The 23,404-nt window shown below is 38.0% G+C and overlaps 2 protein-coding genes across 3 annotated transcripts in view; one reads left to right on the top strand and one right to left on the bottom strand.

Annotated features, from left to right (window-relative positions):
* The first annotated feature begins 1,761 nt into the window (after window positions 1-1,761).
* Window positions 1,762-18,482, top strand: LOC140939120 (asparagine--tRNA ligase, cytoplasmic-like). 2 transcript variants are annotated; one of them, XM_073388680.1, is made up of 23 exons: window positions 1,775-1,914; window positions 3,265-3,459; window positions 3,627-3,718; window positions 4,737-4,805; window positions 5,325-5,417; window positions 5,880-5,969; window positions 6,131-6,280; window positions 6,600-6,686; window positions 7,003-7,089; window positions 8,546-8,602; window positions 9,085-9,125; window positions 9,496-9,532; window positions 10,383-10,460; window positions 10,812-10,933; window positions 12,140-12,209; window positions 12,543-12,608; window positions 13,287-13,315; window positions 13,418-13,502; window positions 13,996-14,043; window positions 14,126-14,209; window positions 15,939-16,001; window positions 16,373-16,441; window positions 18,314-18,482. In XM_073388680.1, exons 2-23 carry the CDS (start codon window positions 3,282-3,284, stop codon window positions 18,443-18,445), a joined length of 1,827 nt encoding a protein of 608 aa, XP_073244781.1. In that variant the 5' UTR covers window positions 1,775-1,914; window positions 3,265-3,281; the 3' UTR covers window positions 18,446-18,482. The 2 variants fall into 2 exon arrangements, with proteins under 2 accessions (XP_073244782.1, XP_073244781.1); XM_073388681.1 differs by lacking the exon at window positions 3,265-3,459 and having other exon boundaries at window positions 1,762-1,914.
* The window catches only part of LOC140939121 (phosphoacetylglucosamine mutase-like), a 4,986-nt gene continuing 50 nt past the window's right edge, over window positions 18,469-23,404 (bottom strand). Inside the window, exons 1-2 of the mRNA XM_073388682.1 lie at window positions 22,909-23,404; window positions 18,469-21,567 (exon numbers count right to left, since the gene is read on the bottom strand). The exon at window positions 22,909-23,404 is cut by the window's right edge and continues 50 nt beyond it. Of these exons, the coding sequence (XP_073244783.1) occupies window positions 20,408-21,567; window positions 22,909-23,371 (1,623 nt within the window). The 5' untranslated portion in view covers window positions 23,372-23,404 and the 3' untranslated portion in view covers window positions 18,469-20,407. The remainder of the gene's footprint in view (window positions 21,568-22,908) is intronic.

Here is a 23,404-nt window from a genome sequence, read left to right as displayed (position 1 = left end):
AATGTTTTGCCTCCCAGTGTTGTCCACAAGTCACATGTACAGTAGATGGATGAAACTAGTTTTATTCACGATTCACTCTCACTTAGTTTCACCGCAATCGCGATGTCTCTAAAAACTAAAAAGCATTTTTCTTTGTTCTCTTTTAACGTAGCCGCGAATTCCGATTCGCGAATCTATGCCATAACCCGGTATTTGCCTAAAAGAAATAACAGTAATAACAGTGGTTTGTAGATTCTATTTTGGTATTGAAGTTATTAGGATCATTGTATTTGTCACGCATTCTCTTGTAATAAAAAATATCCGATACGACCAGCGCCCATCACTTGAATCGGGACTTGAAATCCGGAGTGCCCCCCATGAGAGTTGCATTGATTTAGTTTTACGCTGTGAGCAGTGAAACTACAACACCAGCTATAAATATTTCTGATTCAGCCCGAGGCTACAGTATTTGTTATTTTCAGTTTTGAACTTTAATGGCGATTTATTACAAATATGTATTAAAAGCCGGTGTTACCGCAGACATGAACGTATACACTAAGTAACAATTCTCCCCTGTTTTGTGTATGTTTGTTTTCACAATAATCTCGATACTTATTGATATTTTAATGTATTAAAATACGTTTTCTCATTAGTCGCTCGTTCATGGTATTGCGAATGATTTTGTTACATACATATTAGGGCTTGTAAAGAGGGATCAAACACCCCTTAAAAAAAAAAAAAACAAATAAGAAAAGAACCACGGTAATCTGGAAAATAGATCGCAGTCAGAACACTGGATTCGTTTTTCGTACATTGTTGCAAGCGGTTTGCTTGGACTAACTTGAACTGGGTTATGCAAAAGTTGAAGGCTACAGACTGAAAGCTATGATGAAGTGCAGTAAAAGGTTTGACAGAGTGTGGTGGCAAAGTCCACTCCCAGACAGCTGGCATGGAAGAATTGTCCACAGCGATCACAGCCCAACCAGTCCTCGTTGTCATCCTGTTTACAGATCTTACAAACTGCAATGTTGCGACCTCTAAAAATAGGAAACGATAGTCCATCGTTAGTAAATGTCTGGCATAAGGACAGGCAATTTATATTCAACAACTTAACATTTACGATTTTCGTTGCATTTTATTTTCTGCTTTTCAGCCTCAATTCACGCGCCCTTTGCAGGCGCGGATCTAGGGGGAGGGTGCAGAGGGTGCGCCCCCCTCCCCCTGAGACGATCTGCAGTTTTCTAATACAACTGGTATTCTGCAAAAAAAAACTATGTGGTTTATTGGTGTTGAAGTAGAGCAAGAGACTCTTAGAATTCCATTTAAAACTCATCATTTCACTTACCTTTCGGGGAATAGCGTTTGTGATTTTTCTCCTTCACGTGCTTCTCCGATTGAATGAAGGAGGTCGAATTCAAAGAAAGATATCTGTCGATCAAATCAGTTAGACTTTCTGCGTCTCCTTTGTGGACTGCAAAACAGTAATTTTCCGAAAAGCGAACATTATCAAAATTTCCTTGAAGAAATACAATCTCTTTTTCCCTTACTTCGTCCACGGAGGACTTCATAATTGGCGCTTGAAAACCTTGATCTCGCCCGTCTGGTTTTCCCGCCAGATTGCGAAAATGTGACATAAATAAGGTCAAAAAGTCGACCGGAAACGTCCCGACAAGAAGCTCGATCATTTAACCGGAAGTCTCTCTTCATTTTCCCAAACTACCGCTGACTTCTTCATTGAACACCGAAAACTCAGCCTCCCTCTACGCCCGTGGGAAATTGTCACCCGATGTAACACACCCGCAATCCACCATTTGCTGGCAATTTCTGTAAATTTAAACCCTTTTCTTAATAATTCAAGTTATTTATCGTCTTAGGACAGGCGAAGAACAATGTCTGAATCCCTGACTTCTGAGATGGAAAAGTTGGATGTTCAAGGTAAGCAAAGCAACAGTTGTTTGCGCACGCACGTGTTGAAAGGCGGTCGAAGCCCTACATTTTTTCATCAGTTCATGGCAAGGAAACCACGATATCGCAGTGAATAATTTTCTAACCTAGAGGGGACGTTCAAAGCGAAACAGATTTGACTATATTGGGAATTAGAATTTCAATTTTCGAGCACATTTAATCTTACTAAAACTCACACTAACCCTACTGGTTCAGTGATTTTGCCGGGTTTTGTACTTTCCATTCGGACACTTTATCTCAGAGAACACGATCACTGTCCTTCCTTATAGAACGATGCACATGTGGGATCAAAACAAAAAAATCTTTTGTCTATTCAATTTTCGCGCATAGAGTGAGTAAGCGTAAGTTATCAGAAATCGTTAAGCATACAAGTTCTTGTTTATATGCCTTGATCGATATTGATTTACTTACACTGCATGTGTTAGAACGTTATTGGCTCATTTCACCTACTAGAATTGATCTGTTTTTCATACTGTAAAGCAGTGATTTTTAAGACAAGATGCAATCAGAAAGTTGCTTATTCACCGTGAAACCTTAATTTTTACTGTTTCGTGATGAAATATGCCTTTTCATGCTCCCTAATTGGTTGAGAGGTATTGTCTATAGATGACACTATAGACAATGTAAATGATGTTATGGTGGTGCAATTTCTTTTCCTCTGTCTCATGCATGCATTTTTCTGAGAAGTGGACACTTAAACCTTTAAACATTATCGCAGGAAACAAATCAATAGCAATTTCCCATAAAAAGTTTTTGTTAAAACTTTGCCTATTTCATTTGAGTTTTGAACATTTTTTGAGGTCATTTCTATGAGCTACAGTGCAAACCAGAACCAAACAAACCAAATATATGCATAACATGCATCTGGAAATACAAGTACATGCATCAGGTCTCATGCGTGCATGGGTCTTAAATTTTTTTTAACCTACATTGATTCTCATATGAAATTATTTCCTTCATCCCCTAGCCCTAATTCTTGAATACTATAGGCTAGGAGACAAATTAAGGAAATGTAGAATCAACCTGGGTTAAAAAATTTTAACCTGAATTTAATTTTAACTTGTGACACATATCTGCTCTGATATGAGTCAATGCACATTTAGAGTCATTAGTATACATGAGCTATCTCTTTTTTAAGGTATAATTTGTTGGTGAAAAGCCAACAAGCATCAAACTTTTGGATCAGCAAATGTTAAAAGTACTTTGCTCATAACATGAATAACAATATCGTAAAGTAAAACTTTTTTTTGCCATAGATACACTGTACAAAGTTATGTCAGACACTTTCATTAGGATAACTCTTTCTATTTTAATTCGTAGGGCCAAGTTAGCTAGAGATGCGCTGTGTCTCCTTTTCTTATCTTCAAAGGGCTTCCTGGCTCTGCACCTTAAGGCGTTCCCTTTCAGTTTATTGCTGTAGACCAGATAGACTTCCATGGGTCCCTACACAAGGCAGTGCATGCCAAGCTAGCTTAACAAGGTCCCTTAGAATGTATGCTCCCATTAGATGCCTAGGTTAGTTTTTTTAATTATTTTTTTCTTGAATTCTTAAAATTAATAAGATGATACTTGAAACTTTCACTTGCATGAAGAATAAGCATTATTACGGTAAGTTTCATTTAGGTCTTGTTTTTATTACATTTAGAAACAACATAGCTACTAACACTTCTCTCTTGTAATAGCTGATGGGCCTTTGATGTACACCTCAGAAAAGGAGGGAAATGATGAAACTGGTGATGGTTCTTTACAGAAACCTTTCAAAACAGTAATGCAGGTATTGTAATACTGAAATGATAAACAAAATTGGTTGCTTGCCCTGTTTTTCATCAGAGACAAAGAAAATCTACCTTATTGGTACCTTATTTCGTGGATACTTAATTTTGCAATTTTGACGACTGGGGAGACAGTATTTCATGGTGTTTATTTTCAGGATTTAAGCGTTCTCAACTTCATTTTCTTTTTTTAAAAAGTCTGAACCTTTAAGAAAATTAGATAAACTGGAACAAGCAATGTGTGAAATCTTTGCAAACTAGCCTCATTTTACAACAGAAGATACAAAATGGATCTAACCAGTAAAACTAGAAAGCAATTTGTGTTTGTCAAGACCTACCATTGCTATTACATGTAAATTGTCATTTGAATTTTCTATATGGGTATTAAATTCTGCATGCTTTTAATTTCACGAGGATTTATTCTTGCTGATCTTTAATTTTGCGATTTTCTTGTAATCACAAAAAACACCAATAATTAAAGACCCGCGAAATTAAGTACCAGTAAGGTAGGTTAACATGACAACAGGTTTTACCAACAACATTTACATGTTCCAGGGAAGTCTTTAAGAATTTTTCACAATACTGTAAACTGCTGCTTATAAGCCCTGGGCTTACATATCTTTGTGAGGGGTTTTAGGAAGGCTTTTATACAGAGGGTCATATAATCAAGGGGGCTTATATCCTGAATAGAAAACTTGCTTCAAAACAAGCTATGGTAGAGTTTGTTGATTTAAAAAAAAAAGGTTTCCATTTACTGGTCTTTAAATTAAACCTCAAAAAATCATGACCAATCAAATCAAGAAAAGAAAAGCTAGAGGGAGGCTTATAATCAGATGATTTTTTGTTCACGATAGTCAATTAGATGGGCCTATAACCAGGGGGGCTTATAAATTTGGGGGGTTTATAGGTGGCAGTTTTTGGTATTCATAGTGCCAAGTTTGGTGAAAAGAGTTTACATCAAGAGTATGCAGAAAGCATAGTATTAATTAAGGAATATGTTTTTGGGATTTTGTTTCATAGGCCTTACGTACCTCTGAAGGGAAGGAACCTTTACCTCAGATTATGGTGGATGGCAAAGATGAAGGAGAGGTACGATGGAGAATTTTTCAAATTGTAATAGTTTTGAATGGCAGTATTTGTCACCGTCAAGGTTCCAAAAGGCCTTTTTGTTTTAGGTTTTAGTTGACAAATGAAATTCAGGTTAAAAATAATGGTTTCAACCCAGCTTGATTCTCAAGTTTCGCTGCTTCCTAACCATTATTATTCATGACTATGAATAATAATTATTAGGGTCAAGAAGCCAAGGAACTTGAGAATCATTCTACAGTGTAAGTTGATACCATTTTTACCTGAATTTCATAATTTGACCCACAACGTTTACATAAACTATTAAAATAAATTTTAATTTAATGGCTGATTATGCATATTTGCCTCCTGTTGAAGCATATTATTCTCCCCCCCCACCCCCCTCCTATGTACATGTGTACATGTATGAGCAGTGTAAAGTGGTCAAGTGTAGCACAGTAAATTATGCACCATCTCCAGCCATTTTTTCTTACATAATTTGTACATGTCCATTGTGTCATATAATCATGATTATCATTTCAGAGATACGAAAAGCTTGCAAAGGCCCAGCTAAAGAAAATGAGCAAACTTTATGCTCAAGAGAAAAAGAAATCTGAAGACAGGGAGAAAAAGGAGGTTAGTTTAGATTAAACCAAGATTGTGGAACTTTCTGTCTCTGATAATCAATTTAGGAGAGGTGTGATGTAGTTCCAGCCTTTGGACAAAATTAATATCACAATGTTATGGCTTTGAGGTGAAACTTCTTTGATGCTACTTTTGAGTAGACATTTTTTTACAAAATTAAATTTGGGGCTTTAAGAAACATGTAATCTGGAATCTTTTGCTCATATAAGTAACATAAAGTACCATAGAGGAGAATCCTAGATGGGTTATAGTCCATCACAAGGTTACCCTCACCTTTATTTCATTTAATTTTCCTTGCTTATAAGCTTTTTTGAACTTCGCCCACCTGCCCCCATAACTTTCCTAATGGTCCATCCCTTACTCTCAGATTATTTTAGCCAACCACAGGGGTGCTACATTTGGGTTGTTACTATTATGATTTATGCCCTAATTTCTTTTGTCTTTTTTTTTAAGGCTGAAAAGGCTCAACAGAGGGAAAAGAATCTTGAAGAGGCTAAGAAAATTACAATAAAAGAAGATCCAAGTTTGCCCCCTGCACAGAGAGTAAGTTCTTCATTGTTCAGCATCTTTGGCCAGGCTGAACTTGCCTGTTAATTGTTCTAACTAGAAAATACAATGTAGATGTAATCTGGTGCATACTGATATAGCTGACTCTTATACCGAATTCAAGGCAGGTCTTGATTTTCATTTGTGTTGCATCACAGATAGGAATAAAAGATTCAGTGACACATCGTGACCAGAGGGTAAAGGTGTTTGGCTGGGTGCACAGGCTTAGAAGACAAGGCAAAAATCTGATGTTTTTAGTTCTTAGAGATGGAAATGGTTTCCTTCAATGTGTTCTGTCAGATCAACTGGTAAGCATTGACAATTTATTTTAACAGATCAGTAGCTTAAAATGGGCAGCGGGAATGGGAAAATGAACCATGAAATGATACATGAGATATGGCTATTAAAATTTGAAATGTGTGATGAACAAAATCAGCGGAAGGTAGATAAAAAAGTGGGAAAACAGACTTTTTCTTTTTACTAAACAGAATTTTGAAGATAATATACATGTATTATAACTGGGGCCCTTATAATACAATGAAAAATTAGTTATTAATATATGTACCTCAGATTTTTATTTAGCAAAAATTGCATAAGTCATGTTTACCTTTCTTTTTCAATTTTAAGTGCCAGACTTATGAAGGTGTAACACTATCTACAGAAGCATCTGTATGTCTTTATGGTGTCATCAAAGCACTTCCAGAAGGAAAAACAGTAAGCATTCTTGTTTTCTATTGTAGTTGTTTATGATAATGATGGTTACACTGACTGTTTTGCTGTAGAAGAATAATATTATTGGTAGATACAATAATTGTTGAGGTGCATATAAAGGATATTACATGGCCGCGTGGAGATACAAAATTTATCTTTGAGTGTTGAAAAATATTTCACGAGTGAGCGCAGCAAACGGGCGAAAGCTCACCTGGTATTTCATTGGTGTTTATATAGTAAAATGAAGTAGTTATGTTTTAAATTCTGTCAAGAGATTAGAAGTCAGCTTTTTGCATTATAATTATTTTTTATTGTCCAGGCCCCAGGAGGACATGAAATGGCCGTGGACTACTGGGAACTAGTGGGAGAATCCCCTGCTGGTGGCGTTGACAATCTTGTGAATGAGGTTGGTTAATCTGAAAGAGATAAACTCTCTGTTGTGGCACACTGAAATGTAACATAAACAGCCCCCTTCAATATCACCCTTTAACACATTTTCTCCGGCAAGGATTTTAGTAAATTGACCATGTAACTTTAAAAAATCATATCTCAGCTGTTATTTCCAGTACCTTATAAAGCTATACCTCATTGGAAAGGGCAAAAATTAAACTTTCAGAAAAAAAATATTTTGGTCTCAGGAAACCCATAATATTCTGCAAAAAAAATTATAAACAAGCATATTTCTGTATAATTATTTTAAAAAATTTTTACGAGTGTAATTTTGCCAGGAAAGTTGTCTGTTTTGTGTAATACAGTACACACAATTTTTTTTCTTCAATATCTAAGCAAACAGCCTGAATATCGGTCGAAAATATAGAGCGACTAACAATTTTCTACAAATTTATTTTGTGACCGTATCGGATTATGCAAATGAGGTCAGAGCTAATTAGCATAGCGAAACTAGATACTTTAGTGTCACTTTGTGGCCCGATATTTACCTTCAAAAGACGCTTTATTTTTAGTTTCTCAGCGAAATATCGAGTTAAAAACAGGCAAACATGAATTCACTGATATAAGTGATCAAAATAAGCAAGGCTTTGAAGGCAAAAAGCTCAGCGGGACGGAACTCACTGCGTTTGAAGAGAATTTGTGCCAGACATTGCCGACTCGGGGAACTGAAGGCAAAGATTCTTACTGTTTTCTTTCCTCGATTTTCGCGTTTGTTTTGCTTGTTATCCTCCAAAATCCTTCAAAACAATCTGCTTGACTTGCATTTGATTGAAATTTGTCGATATAAGCTTTCATTCTACGCAAAAACATCCCAAATACTTCTCACTACGCACCGCCATTTTTCTACATTTTTGAAAAATCGTTGCGTGAAGCTCAAAACTCGCAGGGGGCTGGAACTAGGCACATAATTAGCTATAGCTATTAACTTCCTGTGGGCCAAATTTGGAGGTAAGCGGAAGTAACGCGATTTTTTACGTTTTTTTTTTCGTAGTCGATGCCGTGACATCGACGGCCCTAGTCGCCGGAGACAATGAGTTAAGCCTTAAGAGTGATCATGAGAATAAAAATAATTTTTCCATGTACATGTGATACCAGTGCTTCAAATTGACCACTCCAGAAAATGCTATAACATACATGTACCATAGTGCTCTTTGTTTGTCACCCCAAAATTTTGCATAAACATTGTCTTCAGTTTCTCTTGGGAGTTAAAATGGCCCCAAGAGGAGTGGAGTGGTCAACAGCAGAGGGATCACAAGGGTTTTATCGAACGTAAGATGACATGTTAACAACTTTTCTCCACTTTCCACTGTCTTTCTTTTAGTTTTCTTCTCAATTTCAGCTTCATTTGTGCTTTTTTTTTAGTTATAAGAACTGACTGTGTTATAAAAAAGTATTTTTTCTGCTCTTTTAAGGAATCTGCTATAGATACTCAGCTTGATAACCGGCACATCATGCTCAGGGGAGATACAGTAAGACAGTTTATGTTACCTTTTTATCTTATACTGCTTTGTAACTAGTATTTTAATTGACCCTAGGAATTATAATAACAACCTGAGTATTGGTTAAAATGCATTAGTACACTAGTCTTAGTGTACAATTGTAGGTAAAAAAAAAAACAAGAATTAAATGGAAATGGCTCCAACTATAGAATGATGTGCAGATCTTTCAGTTACTGCACTGGCCTGAATGCTGTGACTAAAATTTTGCACAAAAAACCGAGCAAGCAGGAAGCTAAGCCAAAATATTATGTTTTAATGTATTTGTTTGGTCAGAGGCAAGTAATATTATCAGCTCTTTTTACTAACTATCGTAGAATTTTGATGATGTGGGTTATTTGTCAAGTTACATGTACCTGTAGTTCCCCATAATTAATTGTGCAACACAACTCCACTTGTACTTCACTGCAGCTGTGACTTAATTTTCATTAACACTTGGTGGTAATTTATTCTAGATTTCAAGAATCCTGAGAATGCGATCTACTGTTACTCAGTGGTTAGTTGTCTTGCTCTTACAAAAATATATACTCATTTTGATATTGTTGATCTACCTTACCCCAAAAATATATTACTTGTCTGACTCCCGTGAAAATGAAAATATGTAGCACCAAAGATCAGTAGCATGACACTTTTATCTCTAGCTTAAAAGTAAAACTTGTGTTGCACATTTTCTTTCAACCACGGAGCATACATGTACAGTATTTGAATCGATGAAATCTGGACAAAATATATTGTTATATTCCTAGACTTTCACTCAACTAAACAGGGACTTCCATTGGTTGATTCTTGGTCACATGACCTTGACTAAAATCAAATCTCTGACTGACTTTTCCTGTTTTCTTTTTCATTCTTTTATTGACTTTTAGTTTTAGAGACCATTACTTTGATCACAGTTATGTTGAGGTAAGAAATGACATTACATTTAACTTTTACCTTGCAATATCCCTGCAGCTGCTAGAGGAACCTGAATGATATGGACAGCAGCCAAATTCCCAGCAAAAATAATGATTCACCATTTTTTGACTAAAATAAATTCCAGCTATTCCAGAATTCGAATCTCCTTACTGAGGACACTAACTCATATATGGTCCTAAAAGCATTGGCAGAAATAGGAGTTTGACTGTAACAATATTGTGACTTTAATTAAATACCATAAATGATCTAAAGACTAATGTACACCCTCTCATAGATGAATGTCTCTTCTGCATGACACTTGCTCCAAAATGCTAGCTAGGAAATAGTAAAATAAAGGAAAATCATTTAATTTATTTAGTTTCTCGCTTGATTAACAAGATTTTGTGCATTGCATCTTGTTCACTGTCAAGTTCAAATTAAAGATTCAGACATCGAAGTTGAGATTAAAAAAAAAACGATGAATCTTAAAATGACATAGCTGTATCAATGGATGGAGTGGTTAGTCTGCTATTTATATACTGTGGTTTTCACCTAAAGTACCGTATATTATTACAGTTTTGTGGAATTTGTTACAGTTATGAGAATAAATTCCTCTCTTTTGCATGTGTAAACTCATCTTATCTATTAAACTACGTTGCTTGGGCTTCTAAAATTAAATAGATGCCTGGGGCATTTATTTGAGCATTTATGATATTATTAGAGTTACTACAGTAAACTGGTGGTGAGATAAAATTTCTCATACACATATATCTTAAATTTCTTGCTGGAGTCAACTCAGCGCTGTCTGCAGAGCCATGTATCCTTATTTTTCTTAATGCACTGTTTTATCCATTCACAGGTCACTCCACCTACAATGGTCCAAACACAAGTTGAAGGAGGTTCTACTCTCTTTGAATTTAACTATTTTGGTGAAAAAGTAAGTGTTCATTAATTATTAATTTTTTTTTTTAAAAAGTAAGTACAGTTTTATGGAAGCGGTGTAAGTTGCTCATCCTCTCTGGGGTACATGTACCAACATCTCACTTGTAAGAAGCTTGTGTGTGCAATGAGTATGTTCATGAAAAGTATCTTTGTAGCAAAGTGGAGATTCATATGGCTAACCCTCTTTGTAATTTTGCAGTTTTTGAATTTCAGTTTTACATGTACGTGTTTGTTGTTCTTGTTGTTGTTATTAGTTTTAGTGTTGTTTTAAATTTACTGGTACTGACATTTTGTTAAGTTTCCAATCATCATTACAACCATTATGATTGTATTATTCTTTTTGAAGGCCTACTTGACGCAGTCCTCCCAGCTGTACCTGGAAACACTCTTGCCATCACTAGGTGATGTATTCTGTATAGCACAGTCATACAGGGCGGAGCAGTCACGCACTAGGAGACATCTATCAGAGTAAGTCTGTTGTCCTTACTTTACCGAAGCCCTCACAGCAGGCATCCAAAGGGTTAGGGGAGGATTGGTTAAGGGAGAGGGGATTGAGGTGAGAGGAAAAATTAAAGCTCCCTTTGTCCTTTCCCTGCATTTCTTGCATTTCTTCTTTTTTTTCTCTCTCGCCACCCCCCCCCCCCCCACCCCCTCTCCTTTTCAGGCCTGCCACTCAGGCAAATTTTACTGCCACAACAGCTCTAAAGCAAGCCTGCGAAAGCAGACAATAAGAATAATTTAAAATCTTTTCGTGCAAATGTATTGGGATTAGTCTCAAGTTTGATGCCATTTTTAAGAGATGTCCCCTTAGCTTACTGGTAAAGTTTGAGCTTTGAAATCTTATTATTTTCATGATCGTATCGTTTTCCAGCGACTCAGCCACAATTTGCCTAAGTTTGCTTTTGTCTTCACCTATAAGTTGACCCGCATTAGCCTCACAATCATGCTAAGAAGGCTCTCGTCCCAGAGCCATCGCAGAATACAAAACCTGCGTATTCTCAACAGTAGCGTCCAGATCTGAAGGGGCACAGTGCTTCATGAAGGTCGTGTCGTCTGCTTATTGAAATGCCATGCAGTCATGGATACCATTAAGATCACTTGTGTGTAAATTAAATAAGGCTGGTCCAAAATCTCAAACCCTATGGTACCCCAAATTGCACGTCAATCAGCTCAGATGTTTTATCATTCACTTGTACAAACTGTCGTAACTTAGAATCCAGTGTAGAAAGAGCTTTAGGAAACCCATTTTGTGCACTTTTTTCAAGAGTACTGGTGTGGTCGACCATGTTGAATGCCTTTGAGAAATCTGCAAATATAGCTATAGTGAGTTTCACCTCTCTTCATAACTTGGATGATGCCATCTCTGAAGTGCAGACTAGTAATACCATTGTTGTCAAATGACCTTTTCTGTAGCCAGAAATCTTCTCATTAAGTATGCTGTGTCTGTCAATGTGTTCTATCATCTGGCTTGGTACTAGGCGTTTGTTTATTTTAGAGCGCATCCCACGCGTGGGTAGGATAGCAATTATAGTATTTTGTACATGTGAAACAATTGTGAGGATAGTTGTTTGCTCTTGAAGGTGAGAGCAAGGAGCTTTTGTTAAGATTTCGTGGGATCTGATTCTGAAATGCCAGTACTATGTACAAGATTCTGTGTTTTTTTCCTGATTTCAGATATACTCATGTAGAGGCAGAATGTCCCTTCATTTCATTTGATGATCTCCTAGACAGGATAGAAGACTTGGTACAAATTTTTATTTATTTACTGTTTTTATTATTATTTTTTTCTTTTCAATCTTAATTACCGGTCTTTGGCTTTTATTTCCTGTTCAACGAATCATGCATAATTATGGTTGTGCTGATCAAAGTTTTTTTTAATAAAATTACAATGGAGAATGAGGTTTATCAACTAACTTAAGTAAGGCTCAAAGCTTCAGTTATAGAAGCCATGATAAAAACCAAGTTAATAGCACCAAACTTATTTATGTTTTGCTTCCCCTCAGACATAGCCCCACATTTCCAGTAGAAATAAACATTCAAAGTATACCCCTTTATCCATTTTTTTTTTCCGTTCTAGGTTTGCAACGTTGTTGAGAGAGTTCTGAAGTCTCCCCATGCAGAAATACTCAAGGAACTGAATCCGGTGTGTAATGCCCAGGGCTAATTATTATAATGTTTAGAAACTAATGTTCCTTAAATTTATCACCAAGAGAAATAAAAGGAATAGATGGTGGCTCACATTTATCTTTTATCAACGTATATACCTCCTGCATCAGCGGAAATCAAGTACTATATTGCCTTCTTTAAGTTTCAAAATAATCATTCTACATGCACATCAGCTACACTCAACTCTGGTAAAAGCAGCCAAATTTTCGTTAATATTACATTACTCAAACTGCAACCTCCTTAGAAAGTAAAGCTGATAGATTGCTGGGGTGTTACAATTCTCCATTGAAACTTGGTAAATACAGTTTCTTCTTTTCGCTCCACCCCGGCCCAGCAGTTGCCGTTATCTTGTCCCCCAAAAGCCCCAAACTTATTTAATACAGACTTGGATAATTAGGTTATACTATGAGTCTGCAGTACTCTTAATTGTCCGGCCAGCTACAACAACTAAAACTTGTTCCATCTTTGTTGTCTACTCAACTTTTTACTGCCTTCTTTTAAAATCCTCTACATCCTGTTTGATGCTTCAAAATAAAGTGCTCTTGGTAATGACTTTAACTCTAAATAATTTCCTGTAACTTGGTACAAATTTGGAGTTGTCGATTCACTTTTATGATAATTTATGTATTTTTCCATCATTATAATTGTCTTTTAGAATTTCAAGCCTCCAAAGAGACCTTTCAAGTAAGTTCATCGAGTGCTGTCAATTGAATATCCAGGTTTCTTTGTTCTCGGAGTTCTTGGAGAACTCACTTCACAGCCACCATTTATTTTATTTTGTCACAGGAGAATGAACTATTCTGATGCTATTGTGTACTTGAAGGAGCATAACATCAGAAAAGAGGATGGAACGTTCTATGAATTTGGAGAGGTATGATGTAATGTTACATTGACCACATCGTAGTCCTTACCACACTTGTCAAATACAGATATGTCTTCAGATTTCGTGTGTTATTGCGACTGCTCTCTTTCCATTAAATGGAAAATTCTCTGTGACAATAGATTAAATCTTAAAATTTAAGAAAGAAGCTTGGTATGAACAAAATAATTGTAAAGCAAATCTTTTTTAAAAATTGCTGCGAACCACCATTTTGAATTTTTGACCACATATTTTGTTACCATGGCAGCAGGCAGGAAATTCAAAATGGGGAAAATAGCCAAAATTTTTATCTGCTACATTAAAAATTTGTTTCAATTTTAATATACAAAACACAACTAGTCTTCAGTAAAAGGATTCCCAATCTTAATTTCACCTGTTGTTGTTTTTATTGTTAAGGGAGGGGGCAAAATCAAATAAGAACAAAATTAATGTCAATACTCTATTTTTGTCTGCTGATTTTGGACTCTTCTTTTTCTCTTTGCAGGACATTCCTGAGATGCCTGAGCGAAAAATGACAGATCAAATCAACGAGGTACTCGAACTTCGGTTTCTCAATACGACATTTTAATAGGCTTGCTTATTGATCCTTGATTATATTATTTTTCATAACCTAGCCAATCCTGCTGTGTCGTTTCCCTACGGAAATTAAGTCCTTCTACATGTTTAGATGTCCAGAAGATAAGCGTGTCACGGAATCGGTAAGTACATAACCCGCCATGCTACGATCGTCATCAAAAGTGTTGGGAAAGCTGCTACTTTTTTCTCTTTTTTGCTTCTTCCCCTCGCCCCTGGCCCATTGTTGTCTGCGTAATTTTTCTGTTGCATCCCAGAATTGAATAGGGGAGATGGGGATATTTAGCACAAAGGAAAGCCATCTTTTTTAACGTTATAATGAACTACAGTCAGCTCCCAATAACTCGAACCTTCTAGGGAAATCGAAAAAAGTTCGAGTTATCGGGAGGTCAAAGCAAATAACCGGAAATAAGCAAATAAGCAAATGGATGGGGGGAGGGTAATGCAAGTATCATGCACACTTCACTTCAGGGGCAGCAAGAGATATAGATTAATATTTCTGAAAAGGAGTTAAGAAACAAAGCTTGATTAATATACAGGTATGGACAGGAATTTGAACTGCAGTAACAAAAAAGTGAAGACAAAGAATTGACACGGTTGTTTTGGAATAAATTCAATGTTTCAGACTTCAGTACAATGTTTTATTCTCCAGCTTGTTGCAACCTTAACACATGGTTCGAGTTATCAATGGTAAAGTTATATAGAAATGATCTGAAGGAAACAGAAATTACTTCGAGTTTGCGGGAGGTTCGAGTTATCGAGGGTTTGAGTTACCGAGGGTAATTATAGTAAATGTATGAAGGAAATCCAAGGGAAGTCGACTTTGGTTCGAGTTTATAGCGCGAGGTTCGAGTTAGTGAGGGTTCGAGTTATCGGGAGTCCACTGTACTGTTAAGTTGTATAACCTTCCCAATTGCTTTTTTCTTGGATTGTGGGTTATAGCTGAAGTCATGGCGGCCATGTTGGTTGACAAGAACAAAAGCTTTTTCCTCTGCTGGGAAGTTAACTCTCAAAAGCTTTTTCCTCTGCTAGGAAGTTAACTCTTTCCAGGCAAATTCTACGAAAAAATATTACTTATTGTTTTGCCACCTTATCACGTGGTTTAAAACAAGGCAAGATTGTTCCCAATTTTAGGGAAATTCAGAATCTGCCAGCTTTTCATTGACTGGGATAATAAAATGAGGTATCATCTTGTTCCGCTATGAGTGGAAAAACGGGAGATTAATCACTGAACGATTCTTTTGGGAGAACTTTAGCCCCCATTTCTGTAGTTTATTTCAGATTTGTATCGAACTGTGTTTTATATGTCTCAGAAATATGTTAAAAGTGTTTTGTGGCCGTGAATCTGCCAATGTTTCCAGTTTGTAGTACGCAATTTATTGCCAGCATTTATCTCCAATCCTCGTCACTGAGTGCTTAGCTATAGACTAATTAAACGGTCACATAACCAAATGGAACTAAAAATGCTGCTAGTGGATTTTCGAAAACTTTGCTGTATTGATAGAAAGATTAAGCTTCACGTAAACGGCAAACGTCAGATCCAAGTTGAAAATTTGTCAAAAATAGAAAATGAGCGGATAAAAATAGCTCAAAACAATTCTTATGGATAAAGAATTGCGTGAAACTACTAATATATGCGTAGAAATAATGAACAGTGAACGACAAGTAACGGGAAAACTTGGTCACGTGGTGCAAATTCGCGTTTGCCGTTTGACGTAAACATGATGCTTAACCTCTGTAATACCCCTGGAGGTGGTTACAGCGAGCAGTCAATTAAGTCCCAAACTGAGAGACTTTCTCCTTTGTATTGTAGCAACTAGAACAAACTCTAAAACGTTGATTCCCTGTTTCTAGGTCGATCTATTGATGCCTGGTGTTGGAGAGATTGTTGGTGGGTCAATGAGGATGTGGCATTATGTAAGTTTGTTGTTTCTTTAGCCAATATCTTGTTCATTGTCCATGTAAAATTAAAGTTTCATCTGAGACTCGATCCGTGTTGACAGTTTTTGCCCAATTACACTTCGAGACATTTAACGGGGTTCAAATGTAGACCCAATTTCCTGCGCAGCCTTGTAATTCCCACTTTCGCATACCCCATAATACTAACTTTTTTGGTGAAAAAAGGGAAAATGAAAATGAAGCTTAGTGCCGAGGTGGGGAAATTTTTGTGCCTTTGACTGGAAAAATTTGCCCGTGGGCGTAAATTTTCAAGGCCTTCAGCCCTTTTCTTTTCGAAAGGGTGCTAATTCTCATCTTTTCAATTATGTTTTGCGCTCTTGCTATTTCAGGATGAGTTGATGCAAGGATACGAACGAGAAGGAATCGATCCAACACCGTACTATTGGTACACTGACCAGGTGTGTTTACGAATCTAAATCTTTGTTAAATCAAGCAACCATTGTTCGTGTTTGTTACTTAAGGAAGTTATTGTGAGCGACCAGAGGAGCCCGCAATCCTAACCTACAGGTTGCTTTTAAGCATGAGCGTAAAACGTCTGTAGGAACGGAACGTATGTAGCTAGCAGTTGTTTGGACCTTGACCAAGAATGAATGGAATGCATAGTACGCAATCTGATCACCGCGTACGTTTCAACCTTCTATCACTCGTAATCTGATTACGCGTGTTTTGTTCTTCTATCACATGAAACTTTCGCAAAGCACACCACAGAAGTCGTGAGTGTTTTGACCTTCGATCTATCTCCCCTGCACTCCATAACTGTTTTTACTAGCAGTAAAAACATTGATCAATAGTGGATGTAGACAATCTAGTAAGCCAATCAGGGCTAAGTAAACGCAAGCAGCGGGAGCCAGTTGCGGGAGAACGCTCGCAGCCTGGTCAGAATTGTTTTGGTGTGATCGCGGATTGATTACAGGGAAGTGCCGTGTGATATTTCAGCCAATCACAGAGTGCAACAATTCGATACCAAAACACTGTTAAACCATTCACAGTTTACTTGATTTCCTGCGTGCGATTGGTGACGTCTACACTTGGCACTTTTTCTCTCTCCCCGCCGCGTGTCGCCTTTTCTCGTGTGGGATGATTTTCACGCGCGCCAGCGTTTCGCTCGCTCTACTATCCCTGAGGAAAAATGGGGGACTACTCGTAGTCTACCGTGGCCTATTTCCCTTTCGTAAACGGTCTTTGCCATTTTGTGCGGTCAATGCCACCATTGGTAACTAGGGAGCTTTAGCAACGACGACGGCGACGGCAACGAGAACGGCAAAAAAGCAAGAGGTTTAGATTAGCAAAACAACAACTTTGCACGTGCATCACGCTTTTTTGTACATTTCTTTGCTGTCACTGCACGACTACGACGTGAAAATGCCTAATTTCACGATTTATGGAGAACGTAAACAAACGACGACGAATTTTCCTTTCTCTTTCTAAGCTTGAATCCGGTCCCCAAGAAAGCAACTCCAAGGAAATTCGCCCAGATTTCACATTTTCAGTGAATTGGAATAAACGCGACAAAGTTTGAAAAAACGCGAATTCATTTTAAAAGTGACTTTGTCGCTGCCGTCGCCGTCGTCGATGCTAAGGCTTCCTACTAACGACGACGGCGACGTCAACGAGAAGGGCATAAAACCTTTCACATGACATCACGGCGGCCATATTGATGTCCTAAAACAATGAAACGGCAGCCATGTTGGTGTCCAAAACCAGTCCTGTGGGAGTTGAACTCTTTTCTTGTGCAAATGCTTTCTTTTGTTCCAATAATTTGCATAGATGCTGGCCACGTGAGTGAAAACACTCTATAGGTTTAGATTGGCAAAACAACAACTTTGCACGTGCATCGTGCATTTGTGGTACATTTCTTTGCACGCCGACGTGATAATGCCTAATTTCACGTTTTGTGGAGGATGTGAACACAAGGCGACGACTTTCGTTCGGCCACTCGCTCGGGACTTCTCCCCCAAACGGTAAATCCTAGATTAGCCTGCGTAGCAGGCGCTTGGAAGTAGTGGGCACAAGAAAAAACAGGCGCGCGAGAAGGAGCCAACACGCGTGTCTCCCTCGCGCGCCCGTTCTCTCTTTCGCCCACTACTTCCAAGCGCCTGCTACGCAGGGTAATCCTCGATAGACCCTGTAAACCTATTGCTGTTTTGCCGTTCTCGTTGCTTAAGCTCCCTATTTCGAGGGGAAACTAGTGGTGCGGTCCTAAAATGCCGGGTGTTTTCTCTTTAACTTTTATTTTCTCGGCAAGGGTAACAGTCTCTCTTTTTTTGCAGAGAAAGTATGGTTCTTGTCCCCACGGAGGTTATGGACTGGGACTGGAGAGATTCTTGACTTGGTTACTGAACAGGGATCACATCAGAGACGTGTGTCTTTACCCACGATTTACCGGAAGATGTCGACCATAAAAATAAAAACACACTGGAGTCGATTTAGTTTACATTACCCACAATAAAATGCAGTATGGAACCAGCCAATAAAATTCTAGCTATAGAATTTATATTAACTTAGAGTTATTTCGTAAGGGCAGTTCTTAGAACTACGCCAGGAAATTAAACAGTTGTATTTCCTACTACCCTTATTGAAATCTTCAGGACCCGGTTACTTGAAAGATGATTAAGTTTAACCCAGGATAGGACGAATTATCAGCAAAGTTTCCTTGTGCAGAAACCTGAGATTATAAAATACCATTGAGCCTTGTATTACAAGATCCAGTTTTGTCGAAATAATATGATACTATAATAGTGGAGTAAAGTTTTAATCCTGGGTTTCCGGTGATCGGTCTTTCAGGGCCCGGGCCCCAGCCTTCTGTCCAAACAGACGGTAAATAAATGCTTTTTATACTCTTTTTGATGTCTGGTTCAAGGACAAAAATCAAGGACGAATTTTGCACCTGTTTTCAAGCAAAGTCATGCAAAAGCTAATTATCAACAGTCGACTTTGCTCAGTGTTTTTAGGAAAACGAACTTTACGCAAAAAATTGCCAAAAGTATTTTGAACGATATGAAAAGACAGTCAACATTTTATGGAAGATTTGAATTGGAAATCTTAGTCTATAGTTCTGGGAACAAGAAGCCACGACACCGACTTGGAAGCGAGCACTCAGCAGTAATGTCCGTGCGCTCCACGTAAAGCTAGAAATTGGTCGTTCAGGTATTTTTGGCATACACATTGTCGTGTAACGCACTTGTCATTCAGGGTCCATGACAAACTTGGATTCGTCATTAAAATGAAAATTTCGTTTTAGTAGTATCTTGTATTCCCGAGACACTTGTAATTCTAGTATAAACTTTCTTCTGTTCAAATGAAATAAAATTGCAACTGTTCCATCAAAAGGAAGTGCAGTCGTGTTTTTATTCCATTTCTGTCAATGGTTTTTAGGCTTTTTCAGTCCTCGAGGTCGACAAAGTGAGAGTTTGTAGACCTAAGTTACGTTGGAGACTCCTTGAATTTTATAACTTTATAAGACATTTCGTTTACCTTGATGTTAATACCCTTCTTTCGAAATCTACAACAAACTTGAAATGATTGTCTTTAGGCAAACTTTAAAATGGCAAAAATATTTTGTGGGAACAGAACTGAGCTGCTGGCAAGTTCATAACGTATACGTAATAAGTACAAGTAATGGTTTCTTTTATGCACAAACTAACAGCAACATCAAATAGGTGTTGGGACCAGTTGTTCAAAAGTCGGATAACAAACTGTCTTATCCACGGGGTGGAGATTAATCCGTGGTTAGCACTATCCAGCACCCTTTGAGCAACTAGTCAGGCTTAACTGCAAACAGGACATAATTTTCGACATACTGTCTCGACCCATAGCCACGAAAATAGGGAGCACATAGTGCCATGAGACAGCTGCCGAACGCGAAGGGACGAGTTCAGCACAGTCATAACATATATCACTAGAAATATGAGTAGTATCGCAGAACTTCACGAGCTCAGATTTAGGGCCAAGAGTAAAAAATAAAAGAAAAAGAAGCCAAGAGTGGAAAAAAAAACGGTTCCTCCAGAAATATGCATTGAATTTTTTATACATTGTATTATCTAAGTTTTGAAACTATTACACAGTAAATCTTATCAAAGTTGAATTTGTAATTAAATATTTTATAAAAATTCAACTTTTTTGGGTCATTATTTTAATTGTTTTCTATTATTCTTCAAGCAATAAGTTCATAAACAACTAATGGCACAAAAATAAACAAAATTATTCAATAACTAAAAAATTATTTAAAGTGTCATGTATTAAGAACCCTCCAATAATTATTTCTCAACTGTTATAATTTGATATTCAACCTGTCTGGTCATGACAGAGCTAACATCACAGAAAAAATAGAAAAAATATTAGGTTCCAATTAAAATTTATTATTATTATGGCCTATCCCCAATACCACCAGCTAAATCATAAACTTTCTGGCTGACAGCCAATGCCAAAGAATCAGCAGCTTCTCGCGTATCGGCCTCAGCATATACACGTACTATATCCTCAGTACCAGATGGTCGCACAAAGGATCTTGCATTCTTGTACCCAGAAACAAGCTTATCAATTTCATCTTGAAGACCCTGGGGGGCTGTAACCTTCCTTTCAGCATCTGTTGTTTCAATGACATTGCGATTCTTGATAGCGACTTTGCGTTGCCGGTTAGGGAGATCTGTGTACACAGCAGCCCAATCTTCCAAACTCCAGCCTTTTTCATGGAGGATGCTTTCCACTACCAGCATGTCACTCATAGCATCACCAACAGTTTGGTTGACTAAACCTATCAAGCTTAAGACTTGTTTGGCAGCTTTAGACCTCTCTGTGCTGGTATCTGTGTCTTGGACAACAGCCTTCATCTTCCTCACAACATCGTTTGTAAACAACGCAGTTCCATGGCCATTTGCTTCAAAATATACCCCAATGTCAAATTCTTCAGCTTTGTGGTGAACGTGCTTCACACCTGTTTTGGTGCATGCCACGGGCACTCCAAGGGTGCTTTCAGCATAGGATGTGGAATTACCATTGGCATAGGCAGTTTGGACAATTCCCAAGCCTCTATCAAGCACAACACCTGTTTTGTCCAGTTTTTCTTTCAAATATCCAACCACAAGGGTTGCAATTCTATCCCCATCAAGCAAGTGGAACTTGTGATCTTGATCATAGTAAAAATACAACACTCTATCAGCATCACCATCGAATGTCACACATCGATCACCTGGGTTGATGTCCATGCCATCAGGAGCACACTGGTAAAGCTTCACATAATCAGCACCACACTTCTCATTTAACTTTCCACTTGAACCATCATTGCAAATTACAAGCGACAAAGTGCCCTTCAGTTGTTTGGCCAGCATCTTGACTTTGAGTGCTCCTACACCATTTGCACCATCCAGCTTGATCACAGGGACACCTGTGTTCCCACACAGTGACCTCAGATCCAGGAAGGCATTTGAGATTTTGTTATAGTAACCTTCTTCTGTTGCTTCACCATATTCACCTTCAGTGTTTTGGCATCTGACCATGTAATGCAACTGAGGAGTGCTTAAAACACCTGACACAAAAGGGTGATCAGTTAATTTGTGAATCAATATTACCCCTTAAAGTCCCAAAAGTGACCATAATCAGTTTTCTCCTAATAATATCCATAGAAACACAAGGGAAAAGGTTATGGGAATAAATAAAATGATCAAACAGGGAAAATTGCTTTGATCTTTCATCAGATTCTCTTACTGATTCTTTGAGGAAATGTAGTGAAGGTCATAGTCTGGAGAGTTTGTATGATCATGATAAAATAGGGTATGTTCTGGATTATTGGAGTGATTTTACTTAACCCATGAAATACATGGAGATCATAGACTAATACACAATATTACACTCTAATTTACTATTTGGCAGTAATTGTCTTAATCGATAACTGTATTACCAGTAAGTAGATGCCTGATTGTCAGCTGAACAAAGATGTCCACTTGGAAAGAAAGGTTTGAGCTGTACCAATGCAGAATTTTTTTCACAGATTTACCCTTTTAGTTTCACATATATTTTTTCACATTTAGAAACTAAAAACTCTGATGGATATTTATATTAATATTTTAATGCATGGCTCCTATGTAATGCATCTACAGTCAATTCCAGCTGCTCTTTACGTCACCAGTCAGTTACGCCATTCCTTAGTGGTGCACCCGCTCCCAAGAAAAATCCTTGATCCATCCTTGTATGATAAAAATCACTCATCCGCCAAAACACCACTAAAATTGCGGCCTGATGTGAGAAATGCGTAAACGTTTTTAATTATACATGTTATGGTTCTTCATTTTAAATTTACAAACCTTTAATATTGCCAAAACCCGGCATTTTAATACCATAAAGAATGAATCAAATGCGGCTTGTTGCGAAATGTGATCAAAGCTCCTGATCTTGATATTTGCTTTGAAATTCTGGTTTTTAAGAGCAAGAAAATATTAAAATGAAGAAAACATACCTTTAAAAAAGTCGAAAATTTTTCCTAGCCCTTGCTGGACAAGCCAATCTGCCACAAACTGAAGATCGTTACCTCCGAAATTTTCCATGTTTTATAGCTAACCACTTGTGTGTCAAGGCCCCACCCCCGGGACTGACAAGGCGCGCAAATGCACCGCAGTTGCCCAGGGAAGGGGGGGTGGAAGCTGGGCGCAGCTGGAATTGCAATTGACTGATGCATAAACCAGCGACGGAAGCTGATAAAACTACCATGGTTAGATTAAGTGTCTATCGATCTATCTACTTTAACTGTGTCACTTGTATTTTATCACGGAAGGGGAGAGGCCTATTCACGTTGCTAGACTATTCATGCCTCATTATCAAAAGGGGCGGGGGAGGGGTGCGTTCTCTTTGCAAGACAACAAGAAGCTCTCACCATAATCCCGACCAGATCCACCCAAAGCTTGTACTCCATCCAACAAAGCCTTCACAAATTCCACTCCGCTAGGTCTCGTGTCTCGAGCGATAAAAACCTTCGCGGGAACGTTCCAATCGATGCTGTGCTCTTCCACCACCCCCCTCAGAACCTCGACAATATCTTCCGCGTTTGCTAGCTCCGATGCGTGCTTCTCCCATGATGGCTGAAGCATTTCACCAAGAGGATCCACCAGCTTGACTCCATTGTCGTGAACAGGGTTATGCGAAGCAGTAACAACCACGCCGATAACTTTTCCTTCTTTTGCCTTCGAGCGAAGAACAGCGAGAAGACCCATTCGGTACATAACAGAGTCGAGATGGTCTGCTCGCATGCGGAATCCAGCCGTTCCATAGGAAAACGTAATATCAGGTTTTGGATGCTCCTTGCTTACCTCCGCCGCTCTTTGAAGAAGAGATTCCATGTTTTAAGTCGAATTAGGGAGCCAGAACCTACA

The sequence above is a fragment of the Porites lutea genome, chromosome 5 (genome assembly GCF_958299795.1).
Source record: "Porites lutea chromosome 5, jaPorLute2.1, whole genome shotgun sequence".
NCBI classification, from domain to species: domain Eukaryota; kingdom Metazoa; phylum Cnidaria; class Anthozoa; order Scleractinia; family Poritidae; genus Porites; species Porites lutea.
This window is presented reverse-complemented; position numbering and strand designations above follow the sequence as displayed.